We start from the raw sequence: 22,672 nt of genomic DNA, 5'->3' as shown, positions 1-22,672 counted from the left end.
ATTAAATAAAAACAAGAAAATAAAAGTTTACTTTTTTCCTCAGTTGAAAATAGCATGTATGCAACAATCTTTATTGAAACCTATCTCTCTTAACAAGAAAATAAAAGCAAGCAAACTTGATGCTAGTGGCATCCTTTGGTGGATCCACTCCATCAAAATAAGCATTAAAAAAAAGATGGCACAAAACTGAGAACTGATGGCGCAAAACCCAGCCCTTATGGCATTAATCCAGGTGCTTAACCAGTTACATCATGGTTGACCTGAGCCTCACTGGCCTGTTATTTATGCCCTAATGCTCAAATTTGGGTACAAAAGAATCAGTTTCTCCAACCACCTCAAATAGCATGGATCGCTCTTCCATCAAATTCCACTCTTTGCTAAATATAAAGAAGTGCAAACATACAAATTTGCTTTCCTGGTATTCCTAACAGCACAGTTATCCAACTAAATCAGGGTGGGATGACTCCAGCCGGAGTGACCGGAGCGCTGTGCGGCAGCAGCCGGACCCCTGGCAAAGGCAGTGCCCAAGGCTCCGTCCTTGCCCGTGCCCAACAGCTCCAGGGCAAAACCACGACATGCACACGCCTGAGGCTGCCTCCTCCACGGCACCTCACTGTCAGGAAGGGCTGCAATCAGGTCCTCTGGGTTATTTTACTAGTTCTTGATTAGGTCACTTAGAAACTCCAACAGCAAACGTGACTTGGGAGAAATTACCGGTGTAGTTTGTTAAACAGCGTCAGAAACAGAAACGAGCACGGAGAAATGCTCCAGCATGAGAAGGAGCAAAGGAGGCACAGCACAGTTTTAAGCTTTAGACTTCCTCAGAGTAAGCAAGAGAAGAGGTTTTACATAGAACTGCACCAAAAGCAAATGTCTCCCAACAAAGGCAAGGCATAAACAGTTCCAAAAATTGATTAATCATTTGATACAGCAACAACAACAAATACTGGTAGTTTGGAAGTAGCTTTTCACATAGAATGAGAGCAATAATACAAGGATGATTTAATCATACATATACAAACACGTTTGTACTGCAATCTGCAAGTGTTAAAAAAAAATTAATCAAAAATCTTTAAATTGCCTTTTTAGCCTCTAACTTCCTCTCACAATTATAATGTTTTCTCCAGATATTTGTAAGGAGAAGCTGATTTAGAAAAAATAAAAAATGTTAACATGAGGAAAAGAAAAAGCTGGAATTTCAAGCGTTTCAGTGTTACTTGCAGAAGTACAGTCTTAAGGTCAAAACCCAAGCAACCATGAGTCAAAGCCTCTACAACTCTTGAGTAGCAAGAAAATACTTCTCTCCCAGTCTTCTTGGAGAAGTGTGATTTCCCATATTCTTCAAGATTTTCTTTTTTTTCTTTTCTTTTCTTTTTTTCTTTTCTTTCTAACCAGACCTCTGGGCTTTGCTGAGGTCTGAGTTCATCATCAGCACAACAAACCTGAGTGTCTGACAGGAACATGACCTTTCAATGAAGAAAAGGATGCAGAAAAGACTCTCGTAACAAGATTCTTTACACTTTTTGAGTTTCTTTTGACCTCGTATATATTCAGAGAACTAACAACTTAGGTGACAGAAAATGGCAATATGCTGTCCTACATGTTGAAGGAAGAAAGCCCATTTCTTATATTGCACTTGTTATAGATACTTTTTCAGGGGAAAAAAATCTATTGAATAAAATTTTACGAGAATATCCCCTTTTGCTTATGATAGGAAAATAAGGCTATAGTACTGAAAGCAGGTGTACTTCCTCCCAAGTGCACCAGGGGATAAACAAGATTGTTAACCCATGAAGTGGTTCATCCCTCACCATTTCTACCACCACAGTTTGAAGTGATGGCTGGAAGGAGCAAATGTGTGCCCGTAAGCCTCTCCCCCTGAGGCTCCTACCAGGCTGCCTGAGAGGGCTCCTTCGAGGCTGCCCAGGATGGCTGAGCTCTAAAAGGCTGTGGTGGATGGTTCCAAGTGACTGCATCACCAGAGGGAAATACCCACACAAACCCAGTGCTGGCTGGAGGGAGAAGCAGCATCCTGGCCTGGGAGGAAAGAAAGGTGCAAGACACAGAGGGCATTGAGTGAGGCCTCACTAGGCAGCCTGATGTTCTGCATGAGAAGTTGCAGGGGCAAGCACCTGCACCACAGCACTGTCACCTGTAAAGAAATGGGGGAGGGAGGAGAAAAAGGTTCAACGACTGATGTGGCAGCACTCCAAAATACATATTACAGTTATGTGAGTGCTGCTCCACTGAGAAAAGGGTCAGAAATGCTGGAAGCTACAGGGTGGACACAGGGGCATCCAGCTGTCTTCAGAGCTCTTGGACAAGAAAAAAAGATTAGGAAGATCAGATGCATCAAAGTGCCTTCACAGAGATCTGGCAAGCATAAGCCCCCTCAAACTGGGCTGGACTCGCCACCTATACTGCACTGCATGCTAAAGAAGAAACAAAACACAGCAAAACAAACAAACTAAAGAACAACCAAACAAAAAATGCAACAAATCCGACCGACTAACAAAAATATCAACAATCAAAAAACCAACCAAAGAAAAAAAAAAAAAAACCAAAAAAAAAAAAAAAAACCACCACAGAAAAAAAGTTCAATTTATTACTGTTTTCTTAACCTTTTTTTTAAGGGTGGAAGAAGCCTCCAAGTTTAGGTGTCCTTCCAGTGTTCTCAAAGAGAACTGAGAAAGGAGCATCATTATCACAGAAATAGGGGACTTCTATCTATCACCATGTGCCCAAATTGTAAATTCTGTCATGTAAGCATAAATGAAAACAGCAGCAAAACTCAGTAAAGAAAATGTAACTAAAATGGGAATGAGACTGCAAAAAGATGGTACAAGAGGAGCTCCATACTTGAGTGTGTACCACCAGACTTTCTTTCATGGTGGCAGTGCACTGTGTTTCTGTATTCACTGCCTGATGATTTGGGGGTATCCAAAAGCTGCCTTGATAACTTTCTGTCCATTTCACATCTGTGCCAACACTTTCAGACAGGCTCTTAAAATACTGACAAAAAGAAATCCTTTGCAATCAGAATTTCTCTTTAAAATGTTATCAAAAATCCAGAAAACACAGCCAGAACTTCTGGAAGTACAGACAATGTAGCACAGATAATACAGTTTTCACTGTTATAAAAATCTGTATTATGTTTTCCTCAATATTAAGGGCACTTATGCTTAAATTTAATTATAATAAAGTACTGGGTTTTAATCTCACGGGTATTATCACTATTATTTAACTGAAAATAATACAGGAAATAAATGTTCAAAATAATGGGGAAGAAAGCAATACGGTGTACCTCCCAATACCTTAATCACAAGACTACTCTACCTTCTTAAAATAATAGTTACTATTTTGTGTCGTACATTGTACCCTTTTCTGCAAGGATACTGATAAAATTGTGACCTGTGTTTTAAACCAGCATTTTGACAGACCTCCCTAAGATGCACCAGTAGTAGAAATTCCACATTAATTACATATGTAAACAGCTCCATCTTGTGGGAACAACAAATCAACACTCTCAGCAGACGAGTAAAAAAACCCCTGAGACAGAACTGCTTGCCTTTACAGAAATAAATAGTCAGAGTATTTAAAAGAAATTCTCTCTTTGTATCATAACTTTCTCATCTAGGTGAGTAGAAGATTAATAAACAGGTTCATTGACTGCCTTAGGACACTGTCCTCTGAGGACACTACACGTGCAGTTTCAGGGGCTCAGAACAACGTCTGGCCTAAAACACCAGCCTTTTTGAAAATCTAAGTGTACACTAGAGAGCCAGACTGTCTTTGGCCATGGACAGAAATTAGGCTTTTTCTCAAATCAGCAAACACAACTGAGACAATACACATCTGATTTACCCATTACGGAACATCACACTATATAAATTATTTCTGATACTGAAGCTTATTTTCCATACATACACTTATTTCAAGATCACCTACACCTATCTAAATAAAGTAATTGCTACCTCTTAATAATTATCTGAAAGTGTACATTTCTACAGATAATGATACTGCAAGAGATGCTGATAACAATTCTCCACTTTTGAGAGCTAATTACCAAACAAACAAATCACCAATACTGCAGTACCTTGGAGAGACATGAAATCCTAAAACCATCCTAGAGATAATTCTTTAAAATTACAAGACAAAATTAACTGAATTTACAACACACACAGAGTTCTGTTGGAAAGCAAGTGAGGAAGTAGTAACCTTCTAGCTCCATTTCTTCAGGAGATGATAATTCCACGCAATTATGTCTACCCTAAAAATCTCTCTCCCACTGTAAATTGCTTCACATCCAGCAGTAGGAAGTGTCATTAAAAAGGGACAAATGTGCCTGGGATACCAAAGGAATTTTTACATGTGCCATACAGTTCTTTCAAGTTTTGTTTACATTTATACACCTCTGAATGAAGAGCCCTGAGGATCTTCATGGGCTTTATGGGCCCCTGAAGTGGATGCTGATGGTCTAAAATACAGCACAGATTTGGACTGTGTAAAACTGAAAGACATGATCAGTTTTTATTAAAGCTGCTTTCAACCTCTGATCTGCACAGCTACAGGAACCGATAGACTACCAGTGGTTGATTCATACCATCAAACTTTGACAAGGAAGTTTTTTTCTTGGTACAGGTCTTCAGACTGGATAAAAAAAAGGAGAAGATCACTAATGTTGGAGACAGAAGTTTGTATTGGATTTTGGCACCCAAAAAAACCCCAAACCAACACAACGTTGTCACCTTAATTTTCAAACTGGAATGAGAGAACTTTGAGCGATTACTTAGCCACCAATACAGCAATCAATGACAGGACAGGTACTGATTTCTTTCCTAAACAACAGGGCAAACAGGGAACCCATGAAAAGCACAAGCAGAGCTGAACAACTTTCCTGGTAATGAGTAGCAGGTTTTCTGTCTATATTCCCAGAACTCTGTATATAAACTAAGACACTTTTTTTTGACTCATTCCAACACTTAGATGACTCATGTTAATACCAGTCTAGGTAAAAAGAAGATAGTGTAGAACATACTTGAAAAAGGAAAAAAATAAACTAGGAGCAGTCAGTGACTGACCTAAAGGAGAAAAATGTCTGAGTTCACTTGATACATTTTATTGCAATAGGGATATTTTTGGCTTGATCTTTCTTACCAGGTATGCTGAAGGGAGAACGACAAGCATAAACAGATTTGAATTCAGGTCCCAAAAAATAATTAAGGATGATTTTCAGATATGCAACCATTTTCCAAAATAATAAGTTTACTTTATACCATAAAAAACTTCCCTAAAACTATTACTTTCAAAACTGAAACACAGTATGAAAAGTGTGTATTTAATAGTTCTTAATGAAGACTTTTTGTGCTTACATGCAAAAATATACTGAAGCACCAGAGGGCACCATCCTCTGCACAAAAATACCAACGGTTAAGTAAGCAACAAAGCCTACTTCCAGAGAACCAAAATTCAACCAAAAATTGTAAAACTTAACATGCCAGGAACTCCACACAACCTTTCTAAAAAAAAAAAAAAATTTTCAAAATAAATTATCCTGAAATCATCTGATCTGTTCCATAATGACAACTCCATACATATACATTATCACTAAGTGAGCATCATAAATGTCTTCACAAATGGCTACAGTCTCACTTCAAAAATACATTTCTGTTATCATTTCATACAATATTTCTGTGCATGCAATCAGGATACATGTCCTTAAATGCCTGAGTGTAGGTGGGAGTAAAAGAGGATAAGAATTTCACCAACAAGGAAGGAAATAAAAAGTTAGAGGCAAAAAAAAAAAAAAAAAAAAAACATATAAGCCCAGAAATTAATTTAATACATTGACTAGACTACTGGAAGGGCAGAGAATGGAAGTGCTTATAGACTATTAAGTGTAAAAGGACAGGAGCTCAAAATAATTTTTTGGAAGTTCAGCAAATACCCCAAATTTGCTTTTTCCCCTCCTCATCTCCTGTCTACTTCCACATCTATGGCCTCTAGACTAGAAAATTACAATAACCAGACCTAAGTACAACTTCTACTGTAATCTTCTTGTTTTAGCATGGAAAAATAGATTTCGAGAATAATCAGAATGGGAACTAAAGTAATTTTGTCTCATATCTATAGCAATAGCTCTAACTTTTCAAATGAGAGAACTGCTCAGCAACTCAGGCTTCAGGGCAAAAAAAAAAGAACTTTAAGAGTTTATTTTATTAAAAATAAATCTCCATACTTTCACAAGAAAATAGTAATTCAGAAGATAATATGTATTCTTGGTCAGTGACAACTCTCTCAATTAAAAAATCATTACTAGAATAGTCTATTAGATAAAGAAAATGTAATATTTAACAAATCCCATTGGAGTTTAAAAAAAATTATTATTTCTTGAAGGTTTTAGGATTGTTTTGTGTTTTCTTTTAAATGGGCAATGATTCAACGTTTAATTGCATATCCATATTCATATTTTTAATCCATAATTAATTTAATCCATAATAATCTATTAATTCATTAATCCATATTCAGGAAAGACAAATCAGAACTTATGGAGCATTACTCCATATATCATTTATAATAACAGGCTCTAGCAGCAGCAGACACTTTCAAAACAAATCATGTATTTGAAAATAGCCAAAAAGCATGTCAGAAAAATGAGAAAAAGACAGCAATCTTTTTACAGGACAAAGAAACATCTTATTAGTTACTTGCCACCTTCCACCATTTTCACACCTCCCCCAACCCATCCTGTTCTGTCCCATTTCTAGGATGAATTGCAGCTTTCCCCACCCCTGCCTATATTGCCACAAAGTCTTTCATTTCCTGATTACACAAGACATATGAAGCAATTAAAAACTGTATGTACACATTCCTTTCAGGACACTGATAACCACTCAGTAAGTGCCAATCAGTTACAACTCCATGAATGCTGTGCCAATGACAGGAATTATCCGTATCTGTACAACAGTTTGACACGGAATGTAAGCCTGACCATGCAGCTTCTGACCTTCAACGGAAGCAAGAGAAAAGGATTCATTTGTAGAGCCTCAAATTAAGCACCATGGGGACAGGGGGAAATTACTAATTACTTTGTCAGTTAAATGAAGGCACAAAAAAAATTCCCCTAAACGTGTACTTTTTATTCAAATTTTCAAAGTAATACTTTAAACAAAACACACACAGAAATAAACCAACTCTCAAATGAAGAAACTGTGCTTATGGATAATAGTGTTTTCATAATTCATATCTTGCTACCAATGCCAATTTTGTTCTGATGCTAAAGATGCTCTCAACTAGTTCCCAAACACACATTGCAAGAAGTGACCCCTTAGATGCTCTCCCTATTTCTCCTTTCAGTGAAAAAAAATTCCCAAAAATGAAACAGCAACAGAGAGCTATACTAAATAAAATTTAAAAATAAAGTAATATTTACAATTCAAATTTGCATGATGAATTTAGTGGGATCAGTGCAAGCACAAAACACTGACAATGTAAATTAAGATTCTGCCCTTAAAACAGCCCTGTCACACTGTGACTATAACCATGGCATCCCTAACCATGATACTGTATCACACACTCCATTTGAGCTGCAATTTCACAGGAAATACTGCAGAAACTTCCTTTATCCTAGAATATACAAAGATATTTTGTGTTTACACAAGCTGCAAACTTTGTAGGGATTTTTCCATGGAGTAATTTCATATAGGTGGCTGCATACACCCTAAAAAGCTTTATAAAATAATGTCCAGGTGTTTCCTGTAATTCAATTGCAGTTATGGTAATAAGCACATTTCTTAAAACCCAAGTAGTCTTTCAATGCCAGACGCTACCTATGTTCCAGTTCTGCCATTCTTACTCATAATTACATCTCACCACTCTATTTAAATGCTCACATTACATGCCAGAACAACACAGAACACAGCTATGGCCTATTGAGAGAAAAGATTTTATTCATCTTAGTTTAGCTGTTATGCTTTGCTTGCCTGGTTTTCCTGGATGTGCAATTTCTGTGAATTGTTCTCACTAATAGTATCCTGTTTCTATGAGCAGGAAAGGGCTGAGTACAGTTTGTTAGTTAACATTACTTCCTATAAGCAGGGCCCTTATTCTGTAGTGGCAGCACTAGAGCAGTCATTGTTCGTGCTGGATAAGCTCTGGATCACGCTGGTGGCTGTTAATGGACATCCTCTGCAGCGAAACATGAACTGATAATCAGTACACCCAGATTTGCAATAGACTTCCTCCTTCCTGTTTTTACACTGCTGACCAAGGAGATGCCTCTTCCTGCTGAGCCTTTGTGTGTTACTGATGTATGAAGCAAGAAACTGAAAAACAAGTGCTACACTACCACTTTTTTTCCTTATTTTGTGTTGTAATAGGAGATAAAAAGGCAGCAAAGGAAACGGCAGCTTCGCTCGCCCTGGTACTGGCTATCGGCACGGAATGAAGTGCCAAGTTTGGCCATCTGTTCCATGTACCTAAATGGATACAAGGAGATGTAGCTGGAACCTACATTGTTTCATAGAACATAAAGTACGAAACTGAAGTCTATATAGCAATATTTTTATCTTCCCTTAATATCTCCAGAAACTGTTTATTACATAATTTTTATATTTTAGGAGCAACAGATTCATCTGTAAACCAAAATGTGAACTTGTAAGTTCTTTTAAAAATTTTCATGATATTTCTTTTACACATGCACCAGAAATAATCAGGCATCTATTACAACCTCTAGCTAATCTGTCAACTTTATCTAGAGCACTTGAGACATAATCTTTGAGATAAATACACACCAATCATTTTGGAAGAAAATAAGTTTCATATTTCAACAATCTTATATGTCTCTTCACAAAACATATGAAATAGAACAGGATAATTAATGTCAGGAATGTGTAAGTTACTTATTTCAATAGGCTTTGAATATCAACACTACACTGATGTAAATACATTATTTCAGAAATTTAAGAAGTTCCAGATAAAATAAAATACTCAGTAACTAAAAAGTTTCAAGACCAGTTAGATTAAGAATGTATTCTATTCAACACAGATCAAACTAGATCAAACCTTTGCTGTGTCACACTCCTCTGCAAGCAGATAACCAGAGCATGAGTTTTACAACAATTTTATATTATTCTTTTTTGTTAACTCTATGAGCTCATATAGCCGATACACAAAAAATCATCATGTATTTAATCCATGTAAAACAACAGCCTGTGCTGTATATTCTTTGCATATCTCCCAGGATCACTCAAGAAAATAAAACATGACTTCTAAAAAAAGTCTGTTTTCAATTGAGAAGCTGAACTGAAACTCGGCATTTCTCTCAGTTAGGAAGCCATTAAGAGTGTTGATGCGACTGACTAACTCCAGTTCTCTATCTGCTTGATAAACAAACTAAGAAAATCTCTTCATTTCTTTGCAGCTTCCTAAGTTTATGAAAAATACCAGAACAAACAGACAGTATAAAACTGTATCTACTATGTTACTTTTATGGTGAAATTAACTGAAAACAAAACTGGTAAAAAACCATGGTTTCCACGAACAAAATGGGGTAAAAATCCTTCAAAGTCACTCCATGTCTAAGAAGTGTGCAAACTCTAAATGTCCCAAAACTTGATAGTTTAAACATTTCCTTTTGAAGCTGAAATGTCTCAAAAGTATCCCCCAGGGAGATATATGACAGTATATGCTTTATTAATTTTGTATTACTCTGATTCACAGGAGAATTGCAAGTTACACTCACTGCAATTTTGTAAGCAAATTACTTTCCCTGAGACACAGTGAAAATCCCACTCACAGTATTAGAACTGAACACTTTTCTCATGCTATATTTAAAAAAAAAATCCCCAATGTCTTTTAGGTCTTCTCTGTCCAATCCCACATCTTTCCATCAAGACTGATGCACCCTAAAAGCTGTTTCCTTCCTTCTTAATATCTCTGTTGGTGATTAAGTTCCCTACTAGTTTGGTATTACTGGCAAAGGTTGAGGTACGGGAAGGGCTTCAGCCAGACTCCAGGAGAGATCATTAACTCCTTCCTGCACAGGACCCAGCTGCCAGGAGTACAGATGAGGAAGAGATGCTTTGTTGAAAATACTTCATCAAGCTGAACCTCAAACTGAACTGTTATTGTTATAGCAAGCTCTGTGGTGACAGGGATTAGCTCTGGGCATTTCAACCATCACCAGAAAATAGCCCGAAAGACTAGCAACAGCTAGATTTTCAACCAGCCACAGCAAGCCCTTCAGCAAGATAAAATCTCACATGATTACTTGATGCTGATGCAAAGCTAGGCCTGTATTTTTGAATGAGTTAGTACTTAATGGTTTACTACAACCTATAAAAATAGCTTCCTATTTGCAAATCCTTTTCTGGCATTCTCTTAAAAGCATTATTTAAGACATATTAATCCTCTTCAGTTTGAACAAGCTCATTTTAGTAGTATAATACATAAAATGCAACATGACAAAACTTGCAAATACACCATACTTAAGTCAAAGCCAGATTTATATTTAATGATGCTAAGGCTCCTCAGGTAGATATCTGTATTGAGGAAATTGCAATGTCTCAGAGCAATGGGTCAGCCACACAAAGCAAGCTGGAGCACAAGCTATGCTGTTGGCTTTCCAAAAAAAAATCTGCACAGAAGTAAGCACCTGTGTGACTAGCATTTGTGAAGGATGTAAAATTATGCACTTCCTATGCACATGGCAAGTCCAAAATCTGGGTCACTAGACACTGAATAAAATCGGTTTGAGGAACATGTCAATGAAGTGATGACAGGAATAAGAATTGGCTTTTCTAAATTTAACTGATGTAAAAGTGGACAAGCATAAACTGTTCATATGAAGAGAAGGCTGAATTTAAATGAGACACAAACTGCATGAAACACCTATTAAGTAGACTATTCTGATGATGATGATGTATCAGATGATTCCCCTATTTTAAAAGCGTCAGTGTATTTTGAAACTTGTTTCCCAAACACTGGGACAATTACAAGCCTTTGGTAATGCTTGTGAAATTGGAGAGAGCTATTTCAGAACAATTCACACAGGTTACTAGTTAGGTTAAAGCTTCACTTGGCAGTTGCCCATTTGGAAATCACTGAAAGAACTGAGTCAGAACCTGATGCGTGAACAGTTAAGCGATCAAGATAACCTGATCTGCAGACACATACTTCATGACAAACTTAATCAGCATTGAACCTAAACATTTTTTCACAACAAAAAAAAAGCAGTGCAGATATGATTGCCTGCAAATAGTTTCAGGCTTTATAAAAACTTGAGAAGTAATATGTTGAAACTTGCAGCAATACAAGTGACTCCTTCTAAAATACTTTTGCTTCCAATGGCAAATCCGACCAGGCTACAGAAAAATCAGAACTGCAGTTCTGCTGCTGAATGCCAGCACACACTCCTCATATGCCCTTTTGACTCTATATAATGGACTAGCAATAAAAAAAATTGCTCCTTCATAGCAATACACATCACATAGACAGTTGCATTATCTGACTGTTGTGTTTCAACTTAAATACTTGGAATACCATCAAATGCTGCACCAAGTAACAAAATCTGCAACTGACACTACAAGTAATCCTCTAGTTTTTTAGGATACTCTGGTTCACCGTGAGCAGGCAATTCTCTTTACTCTATAATCCAGCTACAAAACAGAAGTTAGCTATTATGATAAACTGATAGATAAATATATGTGCTGGATGAAGTTAGTTTTCTTCCCAGTGGCTGAATGGGGCTGTGTTTTGGATTTGTGCTGAGCACAGGGCTGATGATACAGAGATGTTGTTGTCATTGCTGAGCAGGGCTCACAGAGCCAAGGCCTTTCCTGCTGCCACGCTGGCGAGGCTGGGGAGACACAGCCAGGACAGGTCACCCCAGGGAGCAAAGGGACATTCCAGACCAGAGGGCACCGTGCTCAGTACATAAATTGGGGGAGCAAGGAGGAAGAGAGGAGACATTTAGAGTGATGGCATCTTGCCACAACAACCCCCTGCAGTGCTACAGGCTGGGGACAGTGTGGCTGGACAGTGCCCAGGCAGAAGGGGACCTGGGGGTACTGGTGACAGCAGCTGAACATGAGCCAGCAGTGTGCCCTGGTGGCTAAGAAGGCCAATGGCACCTGGCCTGGATCACGAGTACTGTGGCCAGCAGGAGGAGGGAGCAGCAATCTTCCCTTGAGTGAAGCACCTTTAGTGCTGTGTCCAGCTCTACCCCTCAGTTTAGGAAGGACATTGAGTGCTGTGTCCAGCTCTACCCCTCAGTTTAGGAAGGACATTGAGTGCTGTGTCCAGCTCTGGCCCCTCAGTTTAGGAAAGACATTGAGTGCTGTGTCCAGCTCTACCCCTCAGTTTAGGAAGGACATTGGGACGCTTGAGTGCATCCAGAAGAGGCAACGAGGCTGGTGAGGGGCTCGAAACACAAGCCCTGTGAGGAATGGCTGAGGGAGCTGGGTTTGTTTACCCTGGAGAAAAGGAGACTCAGGGGAGACCTTATCACTCTCTACAACTCCCTGAAAGGTGGCTGTGGGCAGGTGAGGGTCGGTCTCTTCTCCCAGGCAACAACTGACAGAACAAGAGGACACAGTCTTAAGCTGTGCCATGGGAAGTTTAGGTTAGAGATCAGAAAAAAATTCTTCACTGAAAGAGTGATTGGGCACTGGAATCGTCTGTCCAGGGAAGTGGTGAAGTCAGCACCCCTGGATGTTGCTTAAAAATAAGACTAGATGTGGCACTCCTGGTTTAGTTGATGAGGAGGTGTTAGGTCATGGGTTGGACTCAATGATCTCAAAGGCCTTTTCCAGCCTAGTTCATTCTGTGATTCTGTCTTCCAAAGCAACCACTAGTTGCGATGGGGAGCTGCTGTCCTGGACATGGCTGAACACCTGTCTGCCCACAGGATGCAGTGAATTCATTCCTTCCTTTGCTTGTGTGTGCAGCTTTTGCTCCTCCTATTAAACTGTTTTATCCCAACCCACAAGTTTTCCAGCTTCTACCCCTCTAATTCTCTCCCCCATGCTGCAGGTGGGGGAGGGAATGAGCAGCTAGGCGGGCTCGGCTGCTGGCTGGGGTTAAACCACAACAATGTACATGAAAGTACAGTCCTGATCCAAAAGAGACCAGGGCTATTACAGTGAATTTCCAGTTCTTTGGGGCCACTTTGTGACTTCTGTTTGAAAGGGAACCAGGAATGAAACATATTAACTTGAAAATTGAGGAGAGCTTGAAGACAGACCATTAATAAAGATAAGGTCCACTGATTTTCAAAACAATAGCTTACTAATAGCTGTAAAATATTATCATACTATTTGAAATCAAAATATATGATCAAACCATTAAAATTCTAATCTAAAGCACTGGGTGATGACCTCAGAGTACCCTTATGTCTGCTCGATATTTAAAACGAGACCAAGCAATAGACAAAAATGCTTATTGCTGGCTCATGCTCCAAAACCAAAATAATGAAAAACACAGAAAAATTACTTTAGACATTCCCACCGGACAAGTAAGACCACAGGAGAAAAATGAAGAAAACCACATTTTGTTATTGGATAACCACATCACAAATCCCAACAGACAGGCAGAAAAAGTATTTCCCTGCCTGCAATGGTGTTAAAGCTGTAAGATCTTCCCACATTTTGAGATTTCATTCATACTGCCTATGTTACTGCTTACTAACTGTTGTGCTGAAGACATAGAATCACAAACCTAAATCATGCCTGCTGGTAAATGTAATGTACACTTGCAGTAAAACTGAAGTTACATAACATTTAGGCACTTTGCTCATTTTATTTTGGTCAGGCCCCCTCAATGAATAAAAGAATATCTCCAAAATACAAATTACAGACCCCAGGGCAAAGCATCTGCAGTTGCAAAGTGCACCACAACACAGTAAAAGCAGCAGAATTTGACTCTCACTCCATATGTCTAACTCTGAATTTTCTTAGAGACCTTGATCAGTAAAGGACAAAATACTCTTGCTTATTTTTCTAATGATGCCTTACTAAAGTGTAGCTTTTACCTTTGGCTTTTCTGCAATACAAAGACAGAAGTTCAGAATGAACAGCTACCAATTGGTTCTAACACTTCAGCCAAACTCATTTATGACATCCAACCTCCAAACTCTGTTTAACCTAAATGAGAAAAACGCAGCACTACACAGAAATGATTTTGCTCTGCAGTCTCAGCTCAGTGCTTTTACCAGTGCAATGCAGTCCTAGATCAGTGGAAGGTGACTGCAGCATACTGCAGCATGAGACACAAATGCATCAACTGAAGGGTTCTTGTGGGTGTGATTGCTGCAGCCAGAGACAACAGGACAGTGAAATGTCTTCACAGGAGGCTCCCTAAGAGCTCTGCAAAGAAGTTTCATGGCCAGCACAACTTAGAGCAACCTAGAAGATGCTCTAACATCTACCAGGCAACATCTACTTGGTGATGACAGATCTCAGGAAGAGAGAATCTGATTAAAAGCATTTTTACACTGACTTTCGAGGAGCACTTTCCAAGCTGTGGTTGTGGGTTAAAGCTACAGAGTACATTCCACTTATAGATACATCAATAGACATAGCACCTCCTTATCAACTTCACCTTAGCAACAAAATTTCCATTATCAAATCCCCCCCAGTTTTTATATTTAATTTTCCTTTTGTATTTTTGTACAGTCAACGGATTGTGGGCATGGAGGTACTCCCCTGAGACAGGCTGTGTATGGGAATCACAGAATACTGCAGACCTAGTGACGCAAAGCTCACAAGATGAAGTGTTTAGAGAAAGTCTACCATATGCTTATGAAATATATTGCCAAGCTAGAGTTTAAGAGTTAATTAATTTATTTTTTTAAAAAGCTTTGAAATACTACACATTACTACAGACTCAAAGATACTCATATCTATAGTACACAGGGCCCTGGCAGAACAAGGGCCAAGTTCCAACTCTGCCAAGTTCCACTTTGACCTTTTTCAACCAACCATAAACTAACCATCAAATAAGGTCAGCTATTTTCTTCTGAAGAGAATTTGTCTTACTAGCTACCACAACATGTCCAACTGATCATTCAAGAAGTGTTAAGACACAGAGTTCAGTGAGGGCCTTAAGTTTTTTGTTACTAACTTTCTGATCTTTTTCTGTTGTTGTTGTCGAGAGACTTATGGGAATTGCCTTTCTTTCTTTTTGTCTTCTTCCATTTCCTTTCTAAAGGCTTGAAATGTGATAGCTCTCCCTGAGAGAAGCTCAAAATTATGTATGCAGCATGAATTATACAATGTTAACATGTTATATAAAAAGGTGACAGTGATGAGTCTTTAACAAGTTTTGTCATTAATTTCATTTTGTTAGCCATTAAAGCCAAAAAGATGCTGATAAAAGCTTTGCAGAGTCTGATGAAAAAAAAAATTAATCCTGGCTTTCTATATACACAGTCTGCCTATTTAATGAAAGGCATGTTGGCTTAAGTCTCATTTATAATGATTCAGCATGTGTTACTGAATTTAGAGATGCAAGTAAAATAGCAGCTAATTTAAATCAATAAATTCATCCAATTAAAATAAAAAAAGAAAATTAATTTATTCCAATACAATTTCTTCATTTCTTGAGATGCAGAGCAGTCTTTAGGAGCTAACTCTTGTAAACAGAAAATAATCCCACCTGCACTACCTGTATGTTGATTCCTTCTATAAAGGACCTGCATTTCACATTCATCTTCATAGGTAGATATCAGCAATAGCAAATCACCTGCAGGATCAATCTGTAGGTTTTCTCTTACTTGTAAATTATACACAAAACCATTATATATCAATAAATGCTATTATTTTTTATATTGTAAGAACAAGTGCTGCCACTTTTGTACCAGTGTAGGAAACAGCAGCCTGGCTGGGACAGCTATACCCAACCAGCAAGCAAAACACTGAAGAAAAGCAGGAGCAAAAATGTGTTTCCATGGAATCGACATACGGCCCACAAGAAAAAAAGGACACTTCCTTTGCAAAGCATGGATGCACTAGGAAGACATTAACAGCCTGATATTAACAATTAAGGATAAGTCAGATCTTGCATATCCTACAATCTTCATCATTTAATATTACCTCATGCTGCTTATCCAAACCACTCACCTCAAGTCCCTTCTTTTGTTCTGCTATTTAAGTAGGTATGTTGGTACTTTACTTCATCTGGCAATGCTATAAATATTCTCCCACCATTAAAAACCAGAGATTATAAAATTATTCCATTTCACATAATGAAATTTATGTAACCTCAGTCATTACGTTAGACAACTGGCTTCAATAGCTTCTGTGACTGGAAATCAATGGATCACTTCATGCTGTAGCCTTATGCAATTGCACATAGAATTACTCAACTCATTCCTTTGATTTATATTGTTTAGCAAGTAAAACCTAGATCTCATGCAGAAAATAATGCTCCATTTTACATTCATGCTTCTTTCATTGAAACAGATCTTGTAATTTGATGTGGGATTTCAGACTTTCCAGTTTCACACACCAATTCACAAACAGTAACACAGAGCTAAAAAGCTCAAGTTTTGGTCTTAAACACTACTATTTGTAGGGAGTAGAAGCTTATTTCTGTGGTGTCTGCTGGACTTCTTTCAAAACACTTAGCCAGATGTAACCATTCTTTCACCTCATTGTTTTTTATTTGTAGTTGAACTCTAGAGGTTAAATCAGACCAAAATGCACTTTTTCCTTAAAAATCCTGAAAGTCAGCAATGCAAAATCCCCTGACTGGAAAGTCAGTGATACGATAGGAACATTAAAAAAATTTTTAGTCTTTATAAAAAATCAGCAAATTTTAAATACTTAATATGGATAAAAGATTCAGATAGTCCCTTCCCCATCCACACCTGTGGATGCCTTCTGCTGTGTAGCCTAATACTCTGTTTGTCCTTTCTACAGGTTACTCTGATACAAGCTCTACACTGAAGATGGTGGTGAAACAGCAATTATATTTAATATTTTCTTGTGGGCTTTTTGCAGGCATCAGCTCCAACCTGTCTGGGCTTGTTAGGTGAAACATGGTGAAACTGCCTCCAGGGACAACTCAAGCCTGAAAGCATCCCAGCTACGTTCTCTCAGCCTAAGCCCACAGCCACAGCCTAAGGTGAGGCTCCTCGTGATGCTCAGCATCTCCACACTGTATTCCCAACAGCAGCTGTGTTTATGGAACATGAGGGGAGAGCAGAGTGCGGCTTGCCCCAAGCTGACCCCCAAGACCAGACTGAGCCAGCAAGCAGTGCCCGTGTGATATCTATCCCCGTGTGATGTCCAGACAACCCCACCACCCTCCCCATGGGGCCTCTCAGAGGACTGATTAGCCAGCCTGACAACTGCCCAGACTGCCACCTCCCACCCAGCTTTGGAGGATCCACTGTAGACGCAGGTAGCCAACCTCAAAATCAACTGCTGTGATGTGCAAAATGACCATCTGGCCTGCACCAGAAACTTCTCTTCCACCAGTTCTCAGGACTGGGTACCTCACCCATGTAGCCCACGTTCATCCCTTCCCAGCCGTGTCCCCACTCTCCAGCTTGCACCATTCCCACTGCAGAACAGCAGCAGCACCATGCTCAATGCTTTGCAGCACACTGCCACACAAACTGCCTTTTCCAGTCTTCTGCACACAGGCTTGCTGTATCTTCTCAAAGAGATAACATTCAAATTTGCAGTTCTCTCTCCCCCGTCTGGTTAGTGCCTATGCTTTTTCCTCCTTTCAGACATCTTTAATCTGAGAAGCCCCTGAAAAGCTCCATCATGAAGACCCCCTTCCCCCTGTGTTTCGTCTATAAAACGAACACAATTCACTCTCCACAGGCCCTGCCCTTACCTCTCCAGCTCTAAGTGGAAGGCACTTCCACACTCACCTCTAACAGGAAAGGTTATGCAAAACCTTTCCCTCAACATTCAGGCTAAGCCATTCGGCAGTATGTGGAATTGAAGGAAAAGGACAGAAAACCAAACCACTGAAGTCATAGCATCCCAGAAATGCTCTGAACAACACTGTCACATTTCCAAGGAAACTGACCGGGGCAGTAGGTTTCACACCGCATCCCTAAGGTTGCACAGTGGAGCACTACAACACCCACCCATGACACGGTTTCGGCGCCGTTCTAGCACAGAACCGGGGGTACCGGCACAGCCAGGAGCTGACTCGTGTCCAAGAGCGGGCAGCAAAGGCCGGCACTGGGTTACGGCGGGCGCCCCAAGCGCGGCCACCGGCGCCGGGCCCAGGGCCGCCGCGTCCCGAGGCCGCGCTCCGGCCCCGCCGGAGCCGGGCCGTGCCCGCCTGCTTCCCCGGTAGACAATGGCAGGGAGCGGCCGGCCCGGAGCCGGGCCACGGCCGCCGTCTGCGCCCGGCCCCCTTTCCCTGTCAGCACCCGGGCACGGCGTGACAGCCCCGCTCCCTGCCCGCGCCGCACCGGCCCCTTCCCTCCGCCCCACAGCGCCCGGGACCGGGGCGGCGGTCGAGCCCCGCAGAGCGGCAGCGGGGGCTGCGCGTCCCCTCCGCACCCGCTCCCGCTCCCGCCGGCGGCGCTGCGGGCGGCCCCTGGGGAGCAGCTGTCAGAAAGCGCGGCCGGGCCGGGCCGTGCCTCCCCGGGCCGGCGGGCGGGCAGGGCGGCGGAGCTCCGCTCGCTCGCGGCGCCGCGGCCCCCGCGCCCCGCACCTCAGGGTGGGTCCCACGCAGGCCGTGTCGGTGCTCTCGATCTCCTGCAGGATCCGATCATGCTCGGGGAGACTCTCCGCCATCTTGGATGGGAGGGACCCGGCGCTGCGGGAGGCGCCGAGGGAGGAGCGGCGGCGGAGCCGGGCGGGGGCCGGCGGGGGCCGGGGAGGGTTTCCCGGTGCGCACGGGGCGGCGGGGAGGAAGGAGGGGCAGCGGCAGGTGAGGGGGCGCAGGGCCCGCGGAGCCGCGCCCCGCGCGTTCGCACCAGCTCGGCGGTGCTTCGTTGCCCCTATCAGGGGCAGGGTTAGGCCGGGGATGCCCGGGAAGCCCGGCAAAGCCCCTCCGTCCCCATGGCATCTCCGGGCGCTGGTGTCGGCAGAGACCGCGGCAGCCGCGTGTGCCCGGCGCAGCCCCCGACACCCGCTCAGCGCGCTGTGACAAACGAGGGACGCGCAGAGTGCGGCCGCGGTCCCGGGCGGGCCGGCTGCAGAGACGGCCTGAGGGCTTATGGGGTTCAACATGGCCTTTTCCACTGAGCTAGTTCTGGTTTGTTTCATGGTGTGGTCTTGTAATCATTATAATTTTTATTATTATTAATAATAGTAATATGATGATGATGATGCTTGTTTTGGTTCGAGCGCTCCCGCACACGCGGGCCGTGCCCGTCCCGCCGGGGAGGCACCGACCCCTGAGGCGGAGGCTCTGCGGGGCTTTCTGCGTTCAGGTTATGTCACTGACTCCATTCCTTCCGTTATTTACGTGATAGAAACTTGGGGATCGGGGTAAAAATAGAACAAAACCAAGCCAAAACAAAAAAGTACCACCTTTACGTGCAGCGGCTTGCTGTGTTTCACTAGAAACTGACATAATGTTTCCTAGTGCTGTGTACAGCGAAGCTTCGTGTGTCAATGAAGGGGGAATAACCTATCTTCTATTTAAATTTTACACTTTGTGGCCTGTGGCCAGGGATTAACTGATCCTCGAGTTTTGCATGCTCAGGAGACAGGATGCACCTGCTTTCTGGGCAAAGTTATCTGCACACAAGTGGGAAGCTCATGTAAAGAAATAGGCCAGATATGTAAAACTTCAGGGTGATGTTTGGCTACTTTTTCCAGTAAGGAACTGACAGCGTTTGACAAATGTGAATGCATCAAGGTCTACAATTGCATTTGGCATCCTTCCAAAGGATGAGTTACTGTTCTCAAACTCATCATCTCTCCTGCCGTGGTGCAACTACACCTGTACACGAGTTAATAAATGGCACCGAAGACAGTGCACATCTTGTCTGTGCTTGTGCCTTTATCATATTCACTGTTGATTCAGATGAATCATTATTGATGACACTACTAAATCAACAATTATTCTAGTGTAGACAAGTGCTTACAAAGTGCATGATGAAAAAAAAAAGGAAAAATCCTACCACTTGTAGCATTTCCTCCAAGAAATCACTCAAATGCAGTAACAATCTTCCTACATTCATTTTTTTTCCCATCCCCAAAATACTGAAGTTAGATTGACACATTTTTCAGGGTAAATTTAATTTTCTTTTTTTAGCCTGATCATTACTGCAACCTGACGCCTACACTGCCAGGCACGCTATTTTTAAAACTCCTCTGCAAATACTGACACTATACCTAGACAAATTACATTGCAGTCTTATATGTATTACTTTTTTAAGGACTAATATGCAGAGGAATTTTTTTCAGTTGCACTTTTACCGTTAAACAGTTTCCATAAGCTACAAATTAAAAAAAAATCTTCAGATATTTAGAAATAACAACAGTAAAACCTTAAGTAGTTGTGTCTTTGGTGATTAAAACAAAAGTTGCATTTATTAAAAATTTAAGAATAAGAAGCAGATATTTTTTTAAATGTAGCTGTTAAATTTAAACTAAAAACACTGCTACACAACAGAGAAAATTTCCCCTGTTTTCATTTTTAAGAGCACTTTATTTTTTCACAAATCTGAAGCCAGCCATCAGAAACAGATCACTTTGTCCTGGTGAACAGAAAGAGCACAGTAGGTGACCTTGGTTTGTATTTTTTCACTTAGGGCCAATCATATTGAAATTAAATCAACTTTCCTGTAGACTTCAGGTCAGGAAAACAAAGTTTCTAATATATTGTGCTGACTGAAAGAACAGCTATAGAATGGAACACATCCATCATGAAGAGTATAATATTATTAAAAAGAAGCATACCTGAGGGTGGTTCCAAGAGGCAGCTCAAAGGACTGGATCTCAGCAAGGGCATTTTCATATATCTGATCTTTATTTTCTTCTGGATGCAATTCTGAGAGATTTGACTTGCTTTTCCTTGCCATAGAGTGGCATAAAATTAATCTAACTTTTGGAGAAGACTTTTATTCTGATTATTATAGTTGACTAAGTGACTGTAGTCAGCAAAACCAGGCATAAAAAAAAAGATCCTGTGCTAACCTCGTGACTCCTGAGGACTTTGTGTCCAAGAATGGTGCACAGCTGCTCTTTTCCTGTCTGCTAGTAACAGTTGCCTCGTATGCAGTACCCTGTAAAAAAAAAAAAAAAATATTGCACAGTCTTTTTTGTATATTTGTCTTAACAATAAATTTCCTGCCAAAATAATATTTTTACATTCTTGAAATAAACCTGAAGTTTGGTAATTTTGAAAACATAACTTTAAAGGTATTTCAGACACTAGATATCAATGCTTGATTTCTCTGTTAAGTTTTATGAGGGTTTTTTGTTATTCTATTTTCCTTTTGCTATATAAAAAGTTTGCACACAAGGACTTAGCTGAATGTATGAAAAGGTTTATGGATCACTTGAAGCAGATTAGGAAAACAGAGAAGCATTTATGTTGTCATGATTTTCCTTTTCAGCATTAGTAGTTACTACTTATAATAAGAAATTGCAAAAAACGCTCTGTGATAACTGTGGGGTTTATATATGTGAGGGAAAGAAAAAAACTGTTACTAATTTATTACTTGCATGGAAAAAAATGGACAAACAACTGTTGAGAGCAATGCTGCTGTCATGTCATTTTCTTGATGATGGCAAAGAAAACACTTTGCACAACTGTCATGAATTACTTTAATTGCAGGCAGTTATTTCAAACATGAGACTGGAGTTCTAGATCTTTAAGTTTAAACAACTTTTTAGAAGCCTAATTCAATATCATTTGGATAATCAATATATTTTATTTTTTAAAATATTTCAAGGGTTTTAATCAAAATTTGACTCCTAATCTCAGTACTGCTTCTGACAAAATTGATGAATCAAGACAGTCTTGGTGCAGTCAACAGCTAAATGCAGGGAAACAGAGATTACTCATTTTGGAGCAGGGTGATAAATACTTTATTCACTTCTCTGTGCCCAGTGGGAACACTGAGGAGATGAGTTCACATCAGTAGGAGTGGGAAAGAACACTAAAGGCTGTAATGAGTTAAGGCAATGTACAAATTTGCAATGTGTTTCCTTGAACAAGCTGCTTTAATCACCAGTTTCTTTTTGAACGAAAATTAAGCAATTGCTCTGTTAGCATTACTATGCAATACATTTCCTGCTTTCGTGTTCTACATGGAATTGTGACTGATTTTTACACTTTTCACCAGAAGTGGGAGCCTGTGATTGACCCGTTCAGCCACTGGATGTCACACAAACGCAGATGAAAGGATGGATATTGAAACTACTCATTCTGATCTTAGCAGACAACATATTCAGTATTAATTTAATAATTATGAGGTGACACTGTGAAATTAAACTGCAAATATTATAACCAGCTTAAGCTTATTCGTGTGATATAAGAAAATACATCTACTGCCACTGTGGAAGAGCAGAGGCAGGGCAGGTACATCAGAGATCCCTCAGACAGCTACACCCAGCCATCACACACTGTGGCTGGCAATAAAAATGGAATGCAGTGATGGAAGCAAGACGATTTATACAAAATGCTTTTATGAATATATTTATGTGATTTTAAATGGGTTCAATTCTTACAGAGGCTTTGG

At 40.5% G+C, this 22,672-nt stretch overlaps 1 protein-coding gene across 11 annotated transcripts in view; it reads right to left on the bottom strand.

The window, feature by feature from the left end:
* EXOC6 (exocyst complex component 6) overlaps positions 1-21,211 on the bottom strand; it is an 86,498-nt gene extending 65,287 nt beyond the window's left edge. For 9 of the 11 annotated variants that reach the window (XR_010081312.1, XR_010081313.1, XM_063405603.1 and 6 more), the window contains exon 1: positions 18,685-18,827. Coding sequence is in view for 9 of the 11 variants with exons in the window: in XM_063405603.1 (XP_063261673.1) it covers positions 18,685-18,767 (83 nt within the window). In the remaining 2 variants the exon portion in view is untranslated. Of the gene's footprint in view, positions 1-18,684; positions 18,828-20,885 lie in introns of those variants that run through there. The other 2 variants (XM_063405608.1, XM_063405609.1) reach the window with 1 other exon arrangement.
* Positions 21,212-22,672: the final 1,461 nt, after the last annotated feature.

Source organism: Prinia subflava, chromosome 9 (genome assembly GCF_021018805.1).
Source record: "Prinia subflava isolate CZ2003 ecotype Zambia chromosome 9, Cam_Psub_1.2, whole genome shotgun sequence".
Classification (NCBI taxonomy): Eukaryota; Metazoa; Chordata; class Aves; order Passeriformes; family Cisticolidae; genus Prinia; species Prinia subflava.
The sequence above is the reverse complement of the archived record's forward strand: the minus strand, read 5'-3'. Positions and strand labels throughout refer to the sequence as shown.